At 43.2% G+C, this 21686-nt stretch overlaps 1 protein-coding gene across 1 annotated transcript; it reads right to left on the bottom strand.

The window, feature by feature from the left end:
- Positions 1–676: 676 nt before the first annotated feature.
- Positions 677–18940, bottom strand: LOC125537859 (protein MICRORCHIDIA 7-like). The gene is made up of 20 exons (XM_048701178.2): positions 18510–18940; positions 17593–17670; positions 17398–17432; positions 16943–17021; positions 16195–16287; positions 16000–16084; positions 14869–14944; positions 14522–14650; positions 14094–14192; positions 13910–14011; positions 13138–13296; positions 12946–13041; positions 12525–12576; positions 12340–12451; positions 12126–12193; positions 3870–4246; positions 2975–3072; positions 2086–2161; positions 1153–1275; positions 677–1075 (listed from the first exon to the last, which is right to left on the bottom strand). The coding sequence occupies exons 1-20, from the start codon at positions 18868–18870 to the stop codon at positions 1004–1006; spliced, it is 2370 nt and encodes a 789-aa protein (XP_048557135.2). The 5' UTR covers positions 18871–18940; the 3' UTR covers positions 677–1003.
- Positions 18941–21686: the final 2746 nt, after the last annotated feature.

Genomic DNA, 21686 nt, shown 5'->3' with positions numbered 1-21686 from the left:
TTTTGTGGTACAACCATTTATATTCATTTCTACGACAAGTAATTCAAGATAGATGGGGCAATTTTTTAACCATATATCTTTATATTCGTTGTCACATGTATTTGTTGCCATATAAGTGTTGGCATGTTATACATGTCTTATTAGTCAAATCAAAGTCCTAAAAATCATGCCCAACTTATAAACCCAATCAGAGGGAGTATTAGGGGCAATGTCCTTAGCCAACAGTTGGTTATATTGCCATGTTCTTTAATTGGTACTATCATCGAAATAGGCTCGCTAAGCCTAATAAAAGTAGGGTACATCATAAGAAAGTGTATAAAATAAAAATGAATCCAATTATTTGTATGTAAACATATCAAACACACTGAAAAGGAGCTACAAGCGCATACATTGGGAATAGCCTAATTGCCTGCCTTTCCACACTCTACAACGCAGAGGATGGAAATGTGGGAACCTCTCCAACACCATAAACTTTCTATAATATGAAAGCAAGGCGAAAAACTCCCACATGCAGAAGGCACCCAAGACGACCTACTCCTTGAATTTAGGCTAAACTGCCTCTATCCCACACTCTTGAGAAAATTGGCATCGATTCGATCTAGGGCTAAGTGGTCATCCTACTTTACATAGAACCCATGGCTATAAACCAAACGCTCAAAGCTTGCCCAGGAAGAGATGATGCAAGTACCACTCAACTTTAAACAAAGGTAGGACGGGCTAAACGTGGAATCGCCAACGGCCGTACGAACAAGTGGTTATTCTACTTTACATTGAATCAACTTATTGGTCATCTCATCCATGGCTATGCACAAAGCGCTCGAAGCTTACCCTGGACGAGATGATTCAACTACCACTCAACTCTAAACAAAGGTGGGGCAGGGCTAAACATTGGCCGTACACAAGCTAGAGTTGCAAAAGCAACTGAGATGCCATGCCCCAGGGCGTGAAAACATGAAACTGGAGTCTCTCTGGTTAGTGAGGCGGTAGCAACATGGTGAGTTTCTCACACCTTTTGACTTTTCCTGCCAGCGTTTGATTTCTCCAGCAGCAACTCTTGTATGGTGTTTGATGCTTCCTGCCAATCAAAGACCAAGCATGCTGGGAGATAACATCAAGTGATGCTGCAATATGTTACCAAAGGAACTCACTCACCTTTAGCTTCTGTCTTAGATTTTCCTCTTCTTCGTCTCGCCGACTTCTTTCTTCTGAAAAGATGTCGATCAGTGCTTCTTGTTCCTTGTTTGCAGTATCAAGTTGTCTCTGCAGATCCTCCAGCTGCGAAATGAAGACAGATTAGGGACCAGTAATATACTATACAAACTCTTCACAGAAGCATAACCATTGATCATGCCTTGGATTGGGATAACACATATAATGTACTCCCTCCGTCCGGAAATACTTGTCCTAGAAATGGATAAAATGGATGTATCTATAACTAAAATAAGTCTAGATAAAACCATTCCTAAGACAAGTATTTCCGGACGGAGGAAGTAGTAATTAGGTTATTTTATTTGCGAGGAAAAGAACATAGTAATTAGTTGATGTTGTGATGGTTGTAAATAAAATGTCATAATGCTAGACAGGTACTCCCTCTGTAAAGAAATATAAGAGCGTTTAGATCACTTGAGTGATCTAAACTCTCTTATCTTTACAGAGGGAGTACTCACCAAACAGAAACAACTAATGACTAATAAGAAGGTCTGTGAAAGTAGGATTTCCCAGCACCAAACAGTTCAACTTCTTATCCAACAAACCAAAAAGCAACAGAGTAGCATCTAAACCAAAAAGCAACAGAGTATTAAGCAATAGAATTATAATGACAATAGATAATGTTAAGAGTTGCAACAGCAAGCTTTTGTCCCACTGTCGGTGGGAACAGAAAATGATCATCTGGTTGTTTGCACTAGTACCAGATGATTTAAATGGTTCGTACTTATTTTGGAGAAAATATCCAAACTACAGCAGCATAACAGCACCATAATGTTCCTTACAAACTGTAAACCAAAACGCCAACATGGGTTACACAAGTACTAATAAATAGTTCAAGACACTGTGGTTTGCATGTGGGAAGACATAAGTGCTTACCCTCTCTGTCAAAGACTTGACCTTGTCCCGCTCCATAACCAGCTCTTGTGACGTTGCCTCTTCCACAATCAATAACCTGGCAGAAGAGCAGCACCACAAAATAGGGCATCTTATCGTAATCTCAAGATAAGATGTGATATAGTAATCACAAATACGGATAGTTGCAGAAACCCATGACGAGCAATGCCATGTCCAAACCCATACGGATAGTTTGGATCATTGCTAGCATGTGTTTGTGGGAGGGGGGGGGGGGGGGGGGGGGGGGGTAAAATTCACTTAGATGCACAATTAGGGGACAGGTGACGGGGACATGCATACCAACTCGCTTGGGGTTTCTTCCCCACTTTGTGCAAGTGCAAGCATTAAGGCTGTAGTTACTTTATTTGGTCCTCAAGAACTGTGTCACATTATGCTACACCTAAAAAGTTCCAGCGTGGGACAGATCATTCTATTGATCACATATCATGTGGACTTAAACTTACCACTTTACACTTCCCTTCAAATTATTTTGTAAGTGTGTCTCACAAGACTAATTTAGAACATCACACTGATCTTCTAGTTTCGACATCAGAAAAAAGTAAATAGTGCAGATCCATTTTCAGATATCTTGTATTTTGATTTTGGTATGCAGCAGTCTGAAGTCCAGATTATTGTTCTTGCTACCCATTTCAGCCAGTCAAACCCTAAAAAAAATTACTTACTAGAAGGTAGGCTCAATCCCTCAGCAGTTGCATAACATGGAGTGATGCAAGAAAATGACAGTTCTCACGATATTTGTTTCATCCATTCTCAAATATTTTCAACCAGTCCACATCGAGGATCTGTTATTGCATTACTGGCTGTATAATGATAAGAACATGAAAAATAGCCAAGCCCTGCTGATATTTACCTTTCCTTTAATGATGCATTTTCATCCCTCAATTGCTTGATTACAGGTTCATGATCATCAATGGAATGTCCATCAACGTTACTTCTTGCATTTGGTTCCTGGGGAGCAAACATGTCAGATAATAAAATCTCTTTTCAACAACATCCACATATATATATTAACATTATCCAGCAGTAATAACTACAAAAAATGTAACATGCAGATAAGTAATGTTCACTACATATATAAATAGGTAAAAAATGTAATTTCAAAGGCAAGTGAAAAATAGAAGCATATAATTACATTATACAACAGTAACACAAAAGAATTGTAGCATGCAGGTAACACAGGTGCGTTATACTTATAAAACAAGTAAAGAATGTCATTTTGAAGGATAGCCTTCACACAAACATTTCACTTTGAAATGACTCCACCTGAAGTTCAATGTGTTTTCTATTAGGGTAGCTAGCATTCATTGCAGATTTGTCTTCCAGTCTATACAGCAGAAATACTAAGTCAACCATGAATTTGTCCAGTAAGAAAAATTATTAACCATCCAAGATTATCAGCTCATGACACTTCACTGTTCAATGCATATTAAAGAAAACCAACTTGTCCCAAAATCAAACAAAAAGAAATTCTGAAAAGAAACACTGTAGTAGATCAGAGGATTAAAGATGATAAGCAGTGTAAGTATTGTAATAGAAGCACACTTTTCAAAGCCACATGCATCATTGTGTAGGAAGGAAGGGTTTGAAGTGTAGATGGGGTAGGAAAGTCATCTGTTACACATATAAATAAATATAAACCTAGTGAAATACTTCATCCGTTAAACTAAAACACGACAATAATTTTGGAAGGGAGGGAGTAAGACGTTAATACTAAATTGAAACATCAGCACGAGAAGAAAAATTACCGCCAACTGGGATTTGGTTATGCTTCTTTCTTTTTCTGTTGTTCCATTGGACGCGGGTGTTGCCAAACTAGTATTCTCATTCTGGAAATATTTTCTATGTGCATTCAGGATATGAGATTTTGAACTTAATGACGGTGTGTTCACAAACTCAGAATCACTGTCATCACTTGTGTCTGGTAATCCATGCAGTATTGATCCCGCAGATCGCTTAGTCCTGGCAGACTTCTCAGCCTGTTGACAACTAAACGGTGTGCTTGTTTTCCCGCTGTTTTTACTGGAGGCAGAATATGATTTACCAGCGCTGCGCTGTTTTGGATAATCTTTCCCAGAATGACCTGGTGATGGTTGTGCTCCTGGGGAACCTTCAGGAGAGTTTTCTGATAAAAGAATAAAAGCAATATTGGTCAAGAAAATAGCTGGTTATCTGAAAAGAAAAATAATTTAATTGCTATTGAAGTTATGATAAAGTCACTCCAAGCCCACTAAAGAAATGCAGCCAACTCTATGATTTGGACACTAGCACAGTATCATACATATAGCTTTGACACAAACCCCTTACAATACTCCCTCCATTTCACAATCTTTGTTTGGCAAGCATGCCTATCTGAGATAAAATTGAAGTAACAATTTATGGATTGGACCATGCATGTCAAATTAGATGGCATTACTACCACTCCATCTAATATGAGCAAGTATGGTCTGATTTCACGGGTATTAATGAAAATCTGTGCCTTCTAGGTAGGGAAATGTCCAGAATCAGCCGACGGGCCGAGGGCAAGACCAGTCGCTGCGTGTGACGCCACGTGTCCCAGTCAGGGCCCACGCACGCGCAGCAGGCTCTCCAGAAATTTCCGTCCAGCGCACGCGAACTAACCCTTCTTCCCTGTATTCTCTCCTCTCTTTTGTTTACCAGCAACCCAGCAACCCAAATCAGAGGAGGCGGGTTCCGTCCAGCAAGTCAGCCATTGCCGCTCATCGCGTGCCACCGCCTCCCTACACCTAGGTCTCTCCTGGTGCCCGTAGTTTGATGGGATTGCTCAGGAAGATGAGGAAGATAAGTCATTTCCTTCTTTTCCCATGGCCACTAAATTTGCAAGGGTGAGGGAAGGAAGGCGAGCAAGGCTTTGCTGCGGGAGCCAGGGACGAGCTGAGAAGTGGAGCTGCAGGGGGGTGCTCTTCACCATCGACACTCATTGGGTCATCCGCCTCCACCTCCCAAGTCATGGCCGTGGAGTCCGCTGTGGGGCGAAGAGCGCGCCGCTGCCTTTGGCGACACTCGGTGCTACGACTAGCCATGGCCACTACTGAGACTCAGCACCTGCTGCGAGGCTGCCATGTAAAATGATGGCAACCAGGCGGCGTGCTGCAACCACGGTCACCGCATGCTGGGACTGGCATCTGAACGTGCTACGACCATGGTCACCGCGTGTTGGGATCAACACCTCGGCATACCACAACCGCTGTCACCGCGTGCTGGGACCAGCAACTCGGTGTGCTGCAACCGGTGCCTCGGTGTGCTGGGACGGCAACGCGGCACGCTGTGACTGGCAATCAGGGATGCAGCGGCTGGCAGATGGGATGTTGGGACCGCCAACCGGCGATGATGATGCAACCGGTAGTCGAGGATGCATCGACCGGTAGATGGAGATGCTGGGACCACCACCGGGGATGCAACAACTGCAGATGAGGATGCTGAGGATACTGGGGGCGGCCGGCGGGGATGCTACAACCATGACAGGCAGTGCTGCGACCGGCGTCGGAGGAAGCTGCAACAGGTGAGCCATGCTGCTGCAACCGGCGCAGTGCAGACTTGGGACTGATGCACGACGGAGGTGCAAGCATGGACGTGGTGCTGCAACCGGTAGCGATGGTGCTGGAACCGTAGACGGGCAGAGCAGCAAGTGATACGGCCGCAACTGTGCTGCTGCGACGGCAAGCTGCGACCGGCTAGACGAATTGCTATGACCGGCGACACGGGATGTTGCAGCAGTGCTACCAGCGGGAGGCAAACGGGGGGTGCTGCGATGGTGATGTCTATGATGGCCTGATGGGGGCAACGGTGCTGAGCATGGTGAGGGTGCTGCGGCAGCGCAGCTGTGGGCAGAGACGCAAAGCTGGTGGCGGCTGCGGGTTGCATGCTGGCCTCTATCTCCCTTTTCTTCTGGGTCGAACACGCATGGGAGAGAATGATGAGAAGAGAGAATTGACCCATGCGGGAAAGAGATGCATATCTGGTGGCTGCCGTTGGTTCAATTTGACGATGGGGAGCTGACCGATCGAGGCTGGCGCCAGTCGGCCGGCACCTAGCACTCGCCTTCTAGGTATGCTCAACGATTACGAGTTGAACGACTAGTCTAGACTGGGCTAGTCGACCAAATCGAGTCAAGCGACTCAAAATTTTGGAGGTATAAATGAGCTTGCTGGACGAGGCCGCCGCCACTCATCGCCGGGACGGCGGACGTCGCAGCCAGGCGCGGCCGCCGGCTGGAGCTCGTGCTCGGGCGGCGGCCGTGGCCATGACCCGTAGGCAAGCGCGGCCCTGAGACGAGAGAGAAGGAAGAGAGAGAGAGAGAGAGAGAGAGAGAGAGAGAGAGAGAGGAGGGAGGGAGGGAGAGAGGAGAGGAAGGGAGGAGGCACGGCGGTGGTCGGCGAGCTCGCCGGCGGAAGCGGCCGGAGGCGCGGGGCACGCGCACGTGCTCCCGTGCATGTTGGCACTGACGGCTGAGTTGGGATCGATTGGGATCTTAGGGTTCCAGTGGCTGGGACGTGAGTTAAGTATAGGCTAGCCACTTGGGCCCAAATGGGCCAGCTGGTGGGGGCGTGCTGTGTGGCGCTGGGCTGGGCTGGGCCTGACTAGTGTTGGCTAGCACTGCTGGCCTGTAATGTGCTGTACAGTTTACTACATACTACTCCATACTGCTACTATGTATTAGTAGTTGAGTACTACAGTACTATGTCGACTAGTCCAGCACTAGTCTAAGACTAGTCCGATTAGTCTCTGAGTCTCAACCTCGGAACGACTCGTCGACTCGTAATCCTTGGGTATGCTGAACAGAGAGATATTATGGCTAGTGAGGAAGATGTGGTAATAGTTACCTGAAAAATAATTTTGGTGTCATTATGAAAACATACTTCACAAAGAGATCATTTGTATCAGATTAACATGCCGGGTCTAAATAAAAAATTATAACAGTGGTAAAAGTTGAGATTTTTTATTGCTTGTTCCCTGAACGAATTAAATTCTTTTAATCGTATATCTTGGGCAGTGAAATTAGTAATCAGTTATACATGTGCAAACACATTCAAATTACAATAAGAAGACGAGATCACAAGAATTCATTCAAAATGTAAAAAAGTGACAAAGATCAACCATTCAAAGGTTTTGAAGTCTGCTTTGAGCTTTCGAACTTTGTCAGGGAGTATTTTTTTAATGTTGAGGTGACATATCTCCAAATAATTAGAGCTTTTCATCATGTAGTTCAGAATAGTACATTTGTATGCTATGGCTAGGAACAAATTCCTTTATTGAGACAGAAGGCCTGCTCTAATAGGTCTATAATGGTAGTACAATATCCTTCTGTGATTAAAATTCTCAGCCTCGTTGAACCCATTTGGAACTGTAAACTCATTGACATTGCTACTATACAGATTGCCACAAACCCCTAACCCCTAGTGCTAGCGTTAGAGGTTTCTCATCTACAAGGGCAGTCAGAAACCAGACAGATATTTGGGATTTAACTGACAATAGGAACTAACAATTTAGGCAAATGAGTCTCTGTAAAATTCAGTTTGTGCGAGTATTGCACTAGGTCATCTTCTGCTTTGCTAATAGCATGAGCAAAAGCTATGCGCTGTTTTTGCCAAGACCAAGGCCAGCGTGGCACTTCTGACGCTACCCCCACACTAGAGCCGGAGGAACCAGGAAAAGGGCCCTGGTTCTGGTTCTAAGAAAAAGAGGGCGACTGTGTGATGTGGCCTATCTTAAAGCTGGTAGAGGTACTCCACTGTCCAAACCTATATATTTCTATAGGAAAAAAGTTACTTTTGGATGTTTAACTTCAGCCAGTCTATTCTATAACCTCATTTTTTTAAACGTGCCCCTGATCCAAAAGAAGCTACTCCTATTTGAGAATTACCAGTGACAGAAACTACGCATACGCACCTCAAATGGAACAAAAATGTGAAAATTAAACAAACAAAATTGATCCTGCAGAGAAGCCAAAAGAAGCAGATGCCATTGGTTACGAAAACAGATGGCAGGGACCTTGTATCAGCTATCTGCAACTACTTCCCTACTACAGTTTTTTTTTAGGGAACTTCCCTACTACAGCTTTTTAAAAGAAAAACGCTAATGCACCCAAAATGAACATGATGTTTCCTTAAAATAAGAGAAAATTGCACGTGACTCCCCATACTATCACGGCTTTCTTACTTGACTCCCTCCACTGGTTTCTCTGCCACCAGGGTCCACCAACTATCACGACTTCCTCACTTGGCTACTTTCCACCATTAGACTAACAGACTTAGCTGAGGTGGATGCCGAGTCGTTGATGCCTCGGTTTCTCTCATCTGGATGCTGAGATGTACGCTGATGTTTTTCAACACATTTTTTTACTCTCGATATACTCCCTCTGGACCTGGTCCTTTAAAAGCTGTAGGTTTGGGCATCAACATGCTCTTCAAAATACAACTTGGGACATTAATTTCAAGAAAGAATCACTGATTTTTGGTTCTCGAATATCCTCCCTCCCACACATCAAGCATCTCATCTCTCTTCCCTCAAAAAGCATCTCATCTCTCTTGCAATGAAGCTTTACAACCTTAAATAATGGCTATAATTGTGATGCTAAGTGCATGCTAATTTAGGTTAACTCATCTTAATTTTGTCTCTGCGAAGCTAATTGCATGCAAAAAAAATCTAAGATCAATGATTTTGTAAATTAATGTCATGTGGGTCATAGCTGATTAACACTATCAGTTAGTTAGGTGATAAAGTTATTCTCAATGAGATATGCGCCTGCAGAGAATGTAAGTGTAGAGGGAGTTGTCAATATTCATCTAAGCATCAAGTGCAATTGATAGTTTAGGGACCATGGCCGCAGAGAAACCAGTCGAGGGAGCCAAGTCGGAAAGTCATGATAGTTTGATAAGTTCAAGTGCAATTTTCACTAAAATGAATACCTTCATGTGTAAAGTGAGATTAAAATTTACATATAATGTGTTGCCGTGTCCAGTCCTGGATGCTCTGGGGCAAACAGCAACCATCTTGAGGCACAAAAGGCCAGAGGCAACATGAGATGCACTATGGACATATATGATATATCCACAGTTTATTTCATTCACCATGTACCAAGTTTTAAGCAGGTAACCTGTAGCGTCCATGAACTTGGCTCACAAGTTTATTTTAGTCCAAACAAAGGCACTTCGGGCTAATCATGCCTACATGCCGACACACGCTGGCAAATCAGTCACATGCGCGACATGTGATGAAGTCAAACCAACTCAGCACCATTTTGAAATTAGGTCTCTATGTTTTCCCCGATCCTCTTCTCGGTTCCTAAACCTGCTTGTTTACCTCGAGGTATTTGAGCAGCTGAAGAGCAGGACAAGAGAGTGACCTCACCCTGCAGCTCCACTCCGTGTCCCGCGCGCGAGGTGCTAGCCGCAAACAGGCTCACAGAAGCCAAACTCATGCCGACAAGGCTCCCACAAAGGAGATACAAGCCCCGTGATATCCGGATCAGGCAGTGACGCTGTGAGTCATCACATGTGGTAGCTCCACATGGGCCATCACATGTGGTAGCCCCACATGGTGCTCAACACTGGCAGTGAAGTCACCTGGCTGAATTGCCAGCCCAGCGACGACTGGTACAACCAATTCGACCCAGTCTATGACCTCTTCCTCTTCTCCAATGTTACCTGCAACTGCCTGCGCAGCCACAACCTCAGACACTGCCCCTGCCTCAGCAGTACCTGGACCTAGTTTTATGAGGTGGCCTGCGGTGACGGCTCCTGCACTGCCGACAACTTCATTAGGTGTGGCCACAACAAGAAGGGACTCTTTGTGGACGCACTAGACTAATGGCACGCTATGACGACCCGCTCTCCTTCCCAGTGGCGGAGGACGGGAAATTTTTAAGTAGGGGCGGATCCTTCACCGGCAACCACCCGGTAACGAACACCAGCAACGCCGCCGCTGCTCACCTGCGGCCGTGCCTATGCCCACGGCTAAGCCCTGTCTAGCTTCCGCTGCTCCCGTTGTCCACCTACCCGCCGCGTGAAGTAGCCACTAGCGCTAGGGTTGGTCGCTCGCTCGAGTGTTTTTTAGGGGTGCTCGCTCGAGTGGTGTGCGTGGTAGCTGCGCTAGATGCCTCTCCGTTTCGGTCCATAGGCTGCTATCACCGCCGGCCGATCGAAGCCTCTTCCGTTCGGTCAACTAGCGAATGATGACTAGGCAAGTAGCATGACCAGGCCCAAGATAGCATGCCTAGGTCAATCGATGCCTCATCCGTTCGGTCCATAGGATGCACAATGATGCCTTTTTCTTCCCCTTTTCGCAGCCATTCAGCGGGATGCATGATGCGTACACAGCAATGCTCACTAGTATAAAAATTTCTTCGCCAAATCAAGGTAGCGCGGAGGCCCAACCTCGCCCTACCGAGTCCTCCGTGAGTGCTCCTTCCCATACGAGATCTCAATCACCTCCTCCCACCACCTCGTCAGCAACGACTCCCACAGAACAGGTTTTTTATGTGATTTTAGTAAATCTTGGTCTTTGTTTGCAAAATGAACACACAAGTCAAGTTCGTGGACTACTGTGCATCCACGCGCCAAGTCCGTGTACCTTCACTGCAATTTTCTTTGTAAACCACAACCATTTCAACCATCAGATTTGCAACATTGCGTCGAATTTAACCATATAACTTAAGACTTCTTTTATCAGATCTAATGAAAGCACAAGCTCATCCAGTTAACACAGTTCCCTAAAAGAACATTGTGTTGTCTTTCTAAAATACTTTGTTCTTTAGGGAGTGTTCGGTTCCTCTCCGCTCCTCTAACTCCGCTCCCGGAGCGGACCAAACTTCAGCTCACTTTGCCGGAGCTGCCAAAACCAAGCTCCACCAACTCTGCGGAGTGGAGAGATTCCGAACAGGGCCTTAATCTTGACAATGCAAAATGTCACCATTCAAGATTGGTGAATTGTGTGCAGAAACTAAGTAGTCAATGTGTCTTGCTGGAAGGAGTACAAAGTATATAAATGGCGAACACAGTTTTCGTACATCATTAAGTGAGCTATCTAGGTACGTCAATTCAAACATTTTGCACGCTGCAGCACGAAGCTCCTCCTTACTTTTGTAAATCCCGTTTCATTATCATTAGTAGAAAAATCAACATTAGTTTACTTAGAGAGAGCAATAAGAACAAAGCAGAAAAAAAAATCATAATTTACATAATTGGATTGCACACTTGTCAGGTTCGCTCGATTCAATATCTATGTATAGAATGATCTATTTTTCATGTAACCGAGATAAATGAATTTTTCAGATGACATTTGCGCATGAGAAATCTAAATACTTGTGTGCATATCAGTAGTTAATCTCTACTATTAAAGGGAGTTGGTATGTTTCCCTCACCTCCTCCCCCGTCCCCCTACCTTGGTTTTTTCCTCTCCATGTCCCCCCTCCCCCCACCGGCCCACCCTGGTTTGGGATTATCTAAACCAAATCAGAACTTAAATTTCCTTGTCCTACTGGAAACCATGTCCTGCATTAACTCAATCAAATCTACCAACGCCATGTCTTGCATTAACTAAATCAAATCAAATCTTACCAAAACCTCAACTAAATCAAAACTTCCCTTGCCTTCCCCTACCCATACCCAAACCAAATTTTACAAAATCTCAACTAAATAAAAAACTTTCCTTGCCTTCATGTACCCATACTCAAATCAAATCAAATCTTACCAAAATCTAGAATATGGTGGATGTAAGTTATATGTCAGGCATGATTGGTGTTGAAACACCCCCGTTGCAACGCACGGGCAATTAGCTACTGTTTTAAAAATGGACAGTGCATACTTTAAAAAGACGGACAAAGGGAATACCACAGAACCACAAGTCTTACAGTACTTGATATTTTAAGAACTCTTGATGGTAAATATAAGAAATTCTGAAGTAGCCCATATGCTAGTATACTAAAAAAATGTTAACGAGTCATAGAAAAAATCAAACAGATGAAACGCCGATCATTCAATTACCTCTTCCTGTTTCAGGACTTCTGAAAGAGCGAGCTCCAACATAACCAATCCGATGAGCATTTCCTGACCTATGAGAGAGAGAAGGGTGGGATGAGTGCAAATTGAAACCATACTTCTGCTAATTGATATAAGCCACAATAATAGCCAGAATATAACTGCCTCTGTATACTGGTGTGCCAAGTGACAAATCAAAGAGAATGATAATAAAACGAACCAGTAATCCTTCTGCATTTGAATTAATCGTGCTTCAAGTCTTGCTAGAAGAGTTGTGCGCTCAAAGTCCTGCTTATCATGAGCTGGCTCTATGAAGTTAGCCTCAAGTACACCTGCAGATTAAATTGATTACTTCTCCAGCCGCTAATAAAATTAAAGTGATAACAACATACCAGAGTGACCTACCTATAACACCACGCCCACCACTTCCCGCAGCAGTCCACACTCTCCAGAAAGGCTAGAAGGAACAAATAAAATCTTAATGTGATAATAAAACAATCAAGCGATATAAAATAGAGAGCGAGAATACTTCCTACTTCATTCATAAAGGTCAATGATATTTCCTAAGATCATTCAATTGCTAGTATAACTGGAAGTGAACAGACTAATAGTATCAACACCAACAAATAAACATCATCTGCTAAGTAGACGTGTACAAAATATTCATAACTAATCAAGCTTAAAAGCATGATCTGCAGGACCCACCAATGATCAATGTGTGACAAAATACACTAGTAGTCTGAGAAAGCAATAATTATAATAGCTAGATTAGGAAGAAATGGACTGAAACCTCACAACCAAGAAAAAGGGTATGCATAGAAAGAACCTTTATCAGACGGTTCCTGTGATATACATTAAATCCTTGGACGTCAATATGGAATTTTGCATCCTTAACAAAGCCAATCGTCACATCAGCTACCATCTGAGACACAGAAGATCAAATTTGGTGAGTAATGAGCTACTGATATGTCATCAGGATTCAGGAAAAGGTCAAGAAGAAGAGGTTATAGTTTTCTACATTTGAATCTTTTGGAAGTCCATTAGTTGCAACCGGCCTGTATGTAACCTCTTTCTTCAGCATCATGTCAGTCACAATATTATGGTGCTCAATCTCTTTTCCACGTAAAAAAATTTGGAAAGCATCCGAAAGTCGGAGATACAAAATAGATGCATAACTCTGCAAAGGGAGATTACACAAGTCATCCTCAGCAACACGTCTAGCAGCGATAGTGCAAACTAGGACCAAAAAAATAGAAACATAATCAAAATAATGTGGCACAGAGACACAGATTCTAGTTTCTAAAACAAAAGAACAATTTCAATGTTGCAAATGAACCTATATACAACTACAAGCATTAGGTACTCTTGACAAAAATCACACACATCAACAGCTCAGCAGGCTCACGCAGTTTATAAGAAATCCAGGTAAGACATAAAAGATTCAGCTATTACTATTCAGTTTTTTTAGCAAGCAGCAGTTATCATTTTTGTCGCTGCATCAATGACGTCCGGCCCCGTGGTCGCAAACGTTCCAATGCAAATAAGATATTGGTCAATCTAAAAATGGAGACAATATAATGGCCTAATACCAAAGTTCTCATGATTAGACTAACATTTTAAGAACAATGTCGAGTATCGACCATAAGTCAATCCCAACACATTATTGTGAACTTACCCTCAATGAATGCCTATATGTAAGGAAATGCTTGGAGTTAGGAAACCGCTTAGCCATCTCGATATTTTTCTCGTATCGACCATAAGTCAATCCCAACACATTATTGTGAACTTACCCTCAATGAATGCCTATATGTAAGGAAATGCTTGGAGTTAGGAAACCGCTTAGCCATCTCGATATTTTTCTCATCACGGTTACCACCTCTGAGTTGAATATCCTGTCCCCCTCAAACATCGTTAGAAACCAAGTTTGCTGATAAACCAAAATATGGTGGCACAGCGTCAGCTATTCAAACTTACATTTACATCAGCATCAAAGTCGAGTTCCAAATCTCCTTGGTCATCTTCCCAAAGATTGTAAATGATAACTCGAGTCCCCTGTTCCTTTATAGAACTAAACTGCAAATGTAGTGTACAGCAACTTTTAACACGAGATAATCTTATTGTCCTTGCAAAAATATGACATGCTGTAAATTCTTCATTTCTAAATCTAAATTAGATAGAAAACAAAACATATATACAACTCCATGTCACACATAGTACCAAATTTACAATATTTTTCTTGTCAGCAATCATATCAAGAGTTTTCGATTTTAAGCTGCCAGATATTTGACGATTTTTGGTTTTGCAACATTAATCATGAAATAAAGGGTATCTTCGTTGTGTCACAGGTCACAACTCACAAGTCACAAACTCACAATGCATAAGTGATGCAGCATAAGCTATACCTGTTCAAGTAGTTCTGCTTCAGTTCCATAAGGCGACCATGTAATGATAGTCTGTAGGCTTGTATTCCAATCAGCAAATGTACTCCGCAGCTTTCTTGTCCAATTCAGTCCATTTTTTTCATAATCAATCTGCAAAGTTTCACGAACATTGGAAATTCTAGAATTAAAATATTAAACACTTCACATAATAGATTTCCAGCAACTTAATCTTCATATAAACTGCAATGAACAAACATAATTCATTCTTTTTTTTTCAAATAAGCATTTGCAAAAATTACAGTAAAAATGTACATGATACAGCATATTAGAAATTGAGACTACCAATTTTGACAGAGCAATGATCCTACCATTGGAACAACAATATCCTCTTTACCAGTGCTCCTCAAAAAGGTATAAGATAGCATGCCAATGCTTTGTGTAGGCCTTCATGCAAATCAAAAACAATAGATCTCAGTTTCTTGGTAAGGAAAAAAAACTCAAAATGTGTAGAAATAGAAAGTCCACATGCAGCTCATATAACTATGTAACTGAAAATAAAAACTAAATTGCGATGGTCACATAGTACATTATGAGAATCACAACTAGTAAAAACACAAGGTACCTCCTCCCACAATACTATGTGCTGCTACAAACTACTCCATTCTTTCCTCCAAGCAATGTCTTATTTTACCTTTCAATATTTAAACAACAACAACAACAAAGCCTTTAGTCCCAAACAAGTTGGGGTAGGCTAGAGGTGAAACCCATAAGATCTCGCAACCAACTCATGGCTCTGGCACATGGATAGCAAGCTTGCACGCACCCCTGTCCATAGCTAGCTCTTTGGTGATACTCCAATCCTTCAGGTCTCTCGTAACGGACTCCTCCCATGTCAAATTCGGTGTACCCCGCCCTCTTTTGACATTCTCCGCACGCTTTAGCCGCCCGCTATGCACTGGAGCTTCTGGAGGCCTGCGCTGAATATGCCCAAACCATCTCAGACGATGTTGGACAAGCTTCTCCTCAATTGGTGCTACCCCAACTCTATCTCGTATATCATCATTCCGGACTCGATCCTTCCTCGTGTGGCCACACATCCATCTCAACATACGCATCATAATATGTTGGCAATACAAATTATAGAAGTAGTCGATGTACTAAACACTCACTTTGAATGATGAGGGAATAACACGACAAGGAAGACATTGCAGGTAAATTTGATTTATATGCTACCTCTATACTCTATACATTATACCAGGAGATATCAATTTTTATCTGGTATCTAAACTGAACTGGTTTGATTTGTAAGGCTACACAATATTCATGGTAAAAACCAGAACATCAGCACCAAGTCTAAACTGAACTGATTTGATTTGATTTGATTTACTAAACAAATGTTGTTTAGATAGTTTGGTAAGGCTAGACAATATTCATGGTAAAAACCATCATCTAGATCAAGTTGCTACAGCCTACAGGGATGGGCAATATGTTGCGACAACCTTTTGCCTTCTTTTCCACGGCTACGGGAAAAGACCAGAACATCAGCACCAAGTCTCATTGTACTTGTCTTGAAACCATTTCCATCTGCAAGGCAGCAAAGCAAGGAAATGAAAAGCTTCATAGTTTGACCTGCATACTAAAACATTTCAATGCATCAACTGCAGGTGTTCAGGTAATTTACTCTTCCAACTTACATTGTCCAATGGTATTTGCAACTTGGCTCTTGGCCGAATAACCCAAGGACATGCACTGACGCATTTTATCTGGGTCCATTCCACCACCATTATCTAGGCAATAAGTTAAAAAAACTAACATAAATAAATATACAAAATTATGTCACTGTTGCTCCATTTGTATTTTCCATCTAAACCTGTTATCCTAACAAGGTATTGCACTTGAATTTGAAATAACATTGAATTCGATCGTATTCAGGAGCTGATCGAATAAGGGGCTTATAAACTTGTAAGGTTAGTCGGACTATTTTATCCATTAGGTTTTATTTTGTAAGGTTCTCTAAACTAAATTTGGCTCATCCGTCAAATAATTGGTAAGACAAAATATCATGTGTTTAATATGGCATACGGGATATGGCATCCTATACTAGAGTGTTGTATACTTATACTCCATTTAACATGCTATGTAAATACAAGAAAATAATTTTAGGGATCTCGGATCTGTCGAGGTGAAGTAAAAAAAGCTTATGTACTTAAGTGAGACAATAACAATTGTTAGGACGGTGATGCAGTTTGCTTTAGTTTAAACTGGTGGTAATCAGCCGTATAAGTTCATGTTTAGGTCTATCATGAGTCCAGCGGGAGATGTTTCTTTTGGTAACTTGATCCAGGTAAAGATATTCTTATTTTCAATACGTTTTCTAGTCAAATAACAAGAACGGAGTATATGTCGTCATCAGTATATAAATAAAGAGGACAGAAATCGCACCTTCAACAAGGAGCATTCTTGTTTTGTCTTTACTATTCTCCAACATGTCAATGTTCACAAACGTAGCTCCATTTCTAACCTAAAAAGGAAGCCAATCAGTAAACAGGCAAGGATTTGATTCTACAAACTAGAACAACTTAGGCCTCCTTTGGTTCATAGGATAGGAATAATATAGGAATAGGAAAATCATAGGAAGTGAGATGACATGCATCTCAAATCCTATAGAGAAAGAGATGTCATTTGATGCATAGGATAGGATTTTTTTCCATTGAGTCTAGGCTAATGTTTTTTTCCCTTTGAAATGTGAAGGATTGATTCCTATATACGTAGGAATAGGAATCCATTCCTTTAAACTAAAGGGCTTCAAAGGAATTTTTCCTACAAAGTTCCTATCCTTTGCAATTCCTACAATATTCCTATGAACCAAAGGAGGCCTTATATCTTCTTTAGCTTACTTCATCGAGTGAGTTGTCCAGAAGCTCAGCCAAAGCTGTAACATTGATCAAAGTATATATTAGCCAACTGACATGATCAAAGATTGAAGGGTGATGTGAACAAACAATGCATTGCTGATTGTTGTGTTTTCTTAAGTGTTTGTGTGAGGAAACAAGAAAGACAGAAACAAGGTGAAACGAAGATGAAGACCATACCCCCTAGAGCCCACTTGTGGCTTGTTGCATTTGAGTGCAAAAATTTAGGATGTACGCGGACATGTTCCAATCCAGATGCTGAAATAAGTAGTTGAGAATACAAAAAAACAAGAGTTACTATTTTTAGTGGTGAGGATAAAAAGCTAACAAGTTCCCAAGAAATTCTTTCCGTCCATTCAACAAGGCTCATCCCTATTGAAACACATAAGTTTCTAAGATAATAGCAAATATGCCAATTGAGCTGCTATCTTCCATCAGATAAATCCATGAAAAAAGCCAGGACATTGAATGAAATGAGAATGTTTACAGTCCACACAATTAGGAGTATATTGTATTTTATTACTTCACATATTCATAAGGTTGTTTTGAGAAGTATCAGCACAAAACTATGCAGATGTACAGTAGTATAAACATACGCTGGCCAAAATGCCCTGGCAGTAGACGGAAATAGTTTACAATGAAATCATGGACTGGGGCATCAAAAACATTTTCTATGCTAATTGTAGTCTCGGTTTGGTCGAAGTTGATCCCATTCTTACAGGGATTCACCCCACAATGCAAACCCGGAATCGTATGTTTTGGTAATGATGACCGGTCCGGCGTTCATATGGGTAGGGTTTATTTGTGATATTTCTAAATAAATGCTCTCCATTCTATTCGCACACCATTTGTTGTAATAATCTCAAATGTCAGATCGCATGAGATTCCTCAGTAAAGAACCAAACCGCTCAGATTCTTAAAGCATTCGTGCACCGATCGACCTTCAGCGCGTGTAAAGATTAACAAGAAAAAGGGGGAACAGAAGAAACATTCGCTCTTGCATCCAATTAGCCATGTCTGACGGGAACACCGCATGCAAATAAAGCAATGAGAAGAGGCAGTGGCTTCACACGAATCGTAAGAAGATGGAATAATACCAGATGGCGGCGGCTCCGCACCCCCAGCCGGATTCCCGTCGTAGTCCCCGGCCTTCCAGAACTGCTTCGTCGTGCCCCTCGACGGCTGTGGAGGCGCCGGTAGCGGATCGAGGAAGCCTGGTGGCACGTCCACGCCGACCACGGGCCCCGCGGAAACCCTAGCCCGCTTCCCCGCGGCGCTGTCCCCTGCCGCGCTGTGGGACCTCTTTGCGCTGCCGCTGACGCCGCCGTCAGAGTCGGAGTCGCTGCTGCTGAGCTCTATGAACTGAACCGGGGCGCGCGGTCCGCCGCCGCCGGCGCCAGTCGCCGGCGGCGTGAGGCGCTCGTCGGCCGCCTCGGTTTTCACCACCCGGGGGTTCATGAGCGAAACAGAAAGGTGGAGGGGGCCGGTCCGTGAATCGGGGCCTCTTTCCTGATTTCTCGAATTAATTGTTTTGTCCTTTACATCGCCGAGGGGTTTTATAGTGCAACGCTGACCTGTGCCCCCATGATGACCACCTTGGTGGAGGCCACCCGTCAGTGGCGGTAGACGCGCCCAACTTTTGCAGGTGGATTTAAGAGCGATATGCCAGTGTGGTAAATGTAGCCCTGAAACCGCTAAATTGTATGTAAATTAACTAACAACAATTGCACAGGCTCCAAAATAAAATAGAGAGCAATCATATTTATTGTCTCATCATCTATTGAATAACTTACATACAACCCATTGAAATAGTTATATGATAACTTATTGGTTGATGATATGAACATTTTACCAATAAAACTAACATACAATCTATTGGAAATGCCCTTACTGTTTCACCCGTGTCGTTCCCAGGTGGCCACACGCGCGGAATTGTCGGAGCATCTACAGACTACAGCCCGTGTACGCCGCTCGGACGTCCGATACTTCTCCACTACAGCAAACACTAGCAGCCACGGGCATTTAAAAAAAATCTACTGGTTGCATATGTAAACATAACCGCGGAATGATCCGTGCATTTGTGTGGCTGGATTTTAGATGCACTACCATAAATGTCTTCATTTATACATGTCCTTAAGTATATGATTTTGACTAATATTTTTTATATGAACATGCATTTGCAATATCATACTCCCTCCTTCCATTTATATAGGGCCTAATACGTTTTTCAAGGCTAGCTTTGACCAAATGTTAGAGCAATAATATATGACATGCAACTTACACAAAGTACATTGTCAAATTCGTATGTGAAAGGAGTTTTCAATGATATAATTTTCACATTATACATGTCATGTATTATTAATCTTGTCAATAGTCAAAGGATGTCTTGAAAAACGCATTAGGCCCTATATAGATGGAAGGAGGGAGTAGTTTTTTTAAGTAAAAGGTTGACCATTATCTACCTTATGCATTCAAAATGAATCGAACCTGGATGACCGGTGGTCAATTACATGTGTAAGTTTGGGTGGGAGCTGAGTGCTAATATTTTTATATGAACATGCATTTGCAATGTCATAGTTTTTTTAAGTAAAAGGTGTACCATTATCTACCTTATGCATTCAAAACAGATCGAACCCGTATGACCAATGGTCAATTACATGTGTAAGTTTGGGTGGGAGCTGGGCGCTCCCCCTCCTCTCTCACGGCATTTCTAACTGATCCCCCCAATACGGCCATAAGGGAGTAAAATTTTCAGTTTACTCCCTTACGGCGGATCTAGCCGATCCCCTAAAAACGTTAACGGAGTATAATTTCACTCCAACTCTTTATCCCCCTCCCCCCCCCCAAGATTTCCCTAAATATACTCCATCGTGCCGCAACCGACTAAAACTCCCTCCCACCCTCCTGCCCCCGCCGCCGCCACCGATGACCTCCGAGCCGGCCGGAATGGATAGCCAACCCCCCCGCTCACCCCGCCGACCCCCGGCGCCGGCTTTTCACCGCCGGAAACCACCCACGCACCGCCGCCGGTGCCAAAAAAAGCGTGGGGATGACAAAGAACCGCACGGTCCAAGCTTAGCGTCCAATCGCGCCAATGGTGTCCGGGGTGGCCACCCGTCTCTGGCAACAGCACGTCGCCCTTTCGCTGCACCTACCAGAGGCAAACGGGCTCGAAAGCCGCCGCCGGCGGCGGCCGCCAAGAAGAAGACCACAGCGGCGCCTCGTCCAAAGCCTACGCCTCGTGCAGCAACTCCGGCTGCCCCTACGGCGACTGCTCCGGCGCGAACGGCGGCTGCAGCCGGCAACAAAAAATCGATGAAAATCGAAGCAGGAGGGCTCCATATCATGCAAGGGAACTTTACATGCGAGCGAATATGAGCCCGAATTTAGCTTTTGTTTCCACACAAGTGGGATTTTTTTTCCAGCAAGGGCAAGCAGGAATTTCTTGTCCAACCATATGCACCCTCATACCTTTTCTGCAACTTTGGAGTTCCTACTGTTTTCTACCTTGGGATATTTTGAAGCACTCTAATGGTAGTACCGCCCTATGCAGCGGTAGTACCGCTTGTGCGGTACTTCCATAGTCTAGTGCCGCAGACATTACCGCTTACATTTGGACTACTCTCGTTGTATTTCATTTGCGGTAGTTTGGCGGTAGTACCTATCCAGCTGAAAGGATCGATATAGTTGACTAGAGGAGGGTGAATAGGCAACTAATAATTTTTAGCTTTTATTTACCAAATTAAACTTTGCATCAAGTAGGTTGTCTAGATATGCAACTAGGTGGGCAACCTATATGATGCAACAAAAACAAGCACACAAGCAAGCAAGGTATATAACACAAATAAGTTTGCACAAGTAAAGGGACGAGATAACCAAGAGTGGAGCCGGTGAAGACGAGGATGTGTTACCGAAGTTCCTTTTGAGGGGAAGTACGTCTTCGTTGGAGCGCTGTGGAGGCACAATGCTCCCCAAGGAGCCACTAGGGCCACCGTATTCTCCTCACGCCCTCACACAATGCGAGATGCCGTGATTTCACTATTGGTGCCCTTGGAGGCGGCAACCGGACCTTTACAAACAAGGTTGGGGCTCGCTCCACAACTTAATTGGAGGCTCCCAACGAAACCGCGGAGCTTCACCACAATGAAATGTGGCTCCGAGGTGACCTCAACCGTCTAGGGTGCTCAAACACCCAAGAGTAACAAAATCCACACAAGAAAGTATGGGAGAAGCAAATATCATTTGGTGGAAGTGTAGATCTAGGTCTCCTCCTT

This window comes from Triticum urartu, chromosome 2A (genome assembly GCF_056163025.1).
Source record: "Triticum urartu cultivar PI428250 chromosome 2A, HENAU_Tu73, whole genome shotgun sequence".
NCBI lineage: Eukaryota > Viridiplantae > Streptophyta > Magnoliopsida > Poales > Poaceae > Triticum > Triticum urartu.
The sequence above is the reverse complement of the archived record's forward strand: the minus strand, read 5'-3'. Positions and strand labels throughout refer to the sequence as shown.

Bases quoted from the DNA above. Each gene is read 5' to 3' on its own strand.
- LOC125537859 (XM_048701178.2), bottom strand. From the start codon at position 18,870: ATGAACCCCCGGGTGGTGAAAACCGAGGCGGCCGACGAGCGCCTCACG. The intron at 16,288-16,942 runs GTGCGATTTCTG...CTTATTGCCTAG, and splicing joins AAGAATGCTCCTTGTTGAAG to ATAATGGTGGTGGAATGGAC. The intron at 13,297-13,909 runs GTAAGTTCACAA...CTCCCTTTGCAG, and splicing joins CATATAGGCATTCATTGAGG to AGTTATGCATCTATTTTGTA.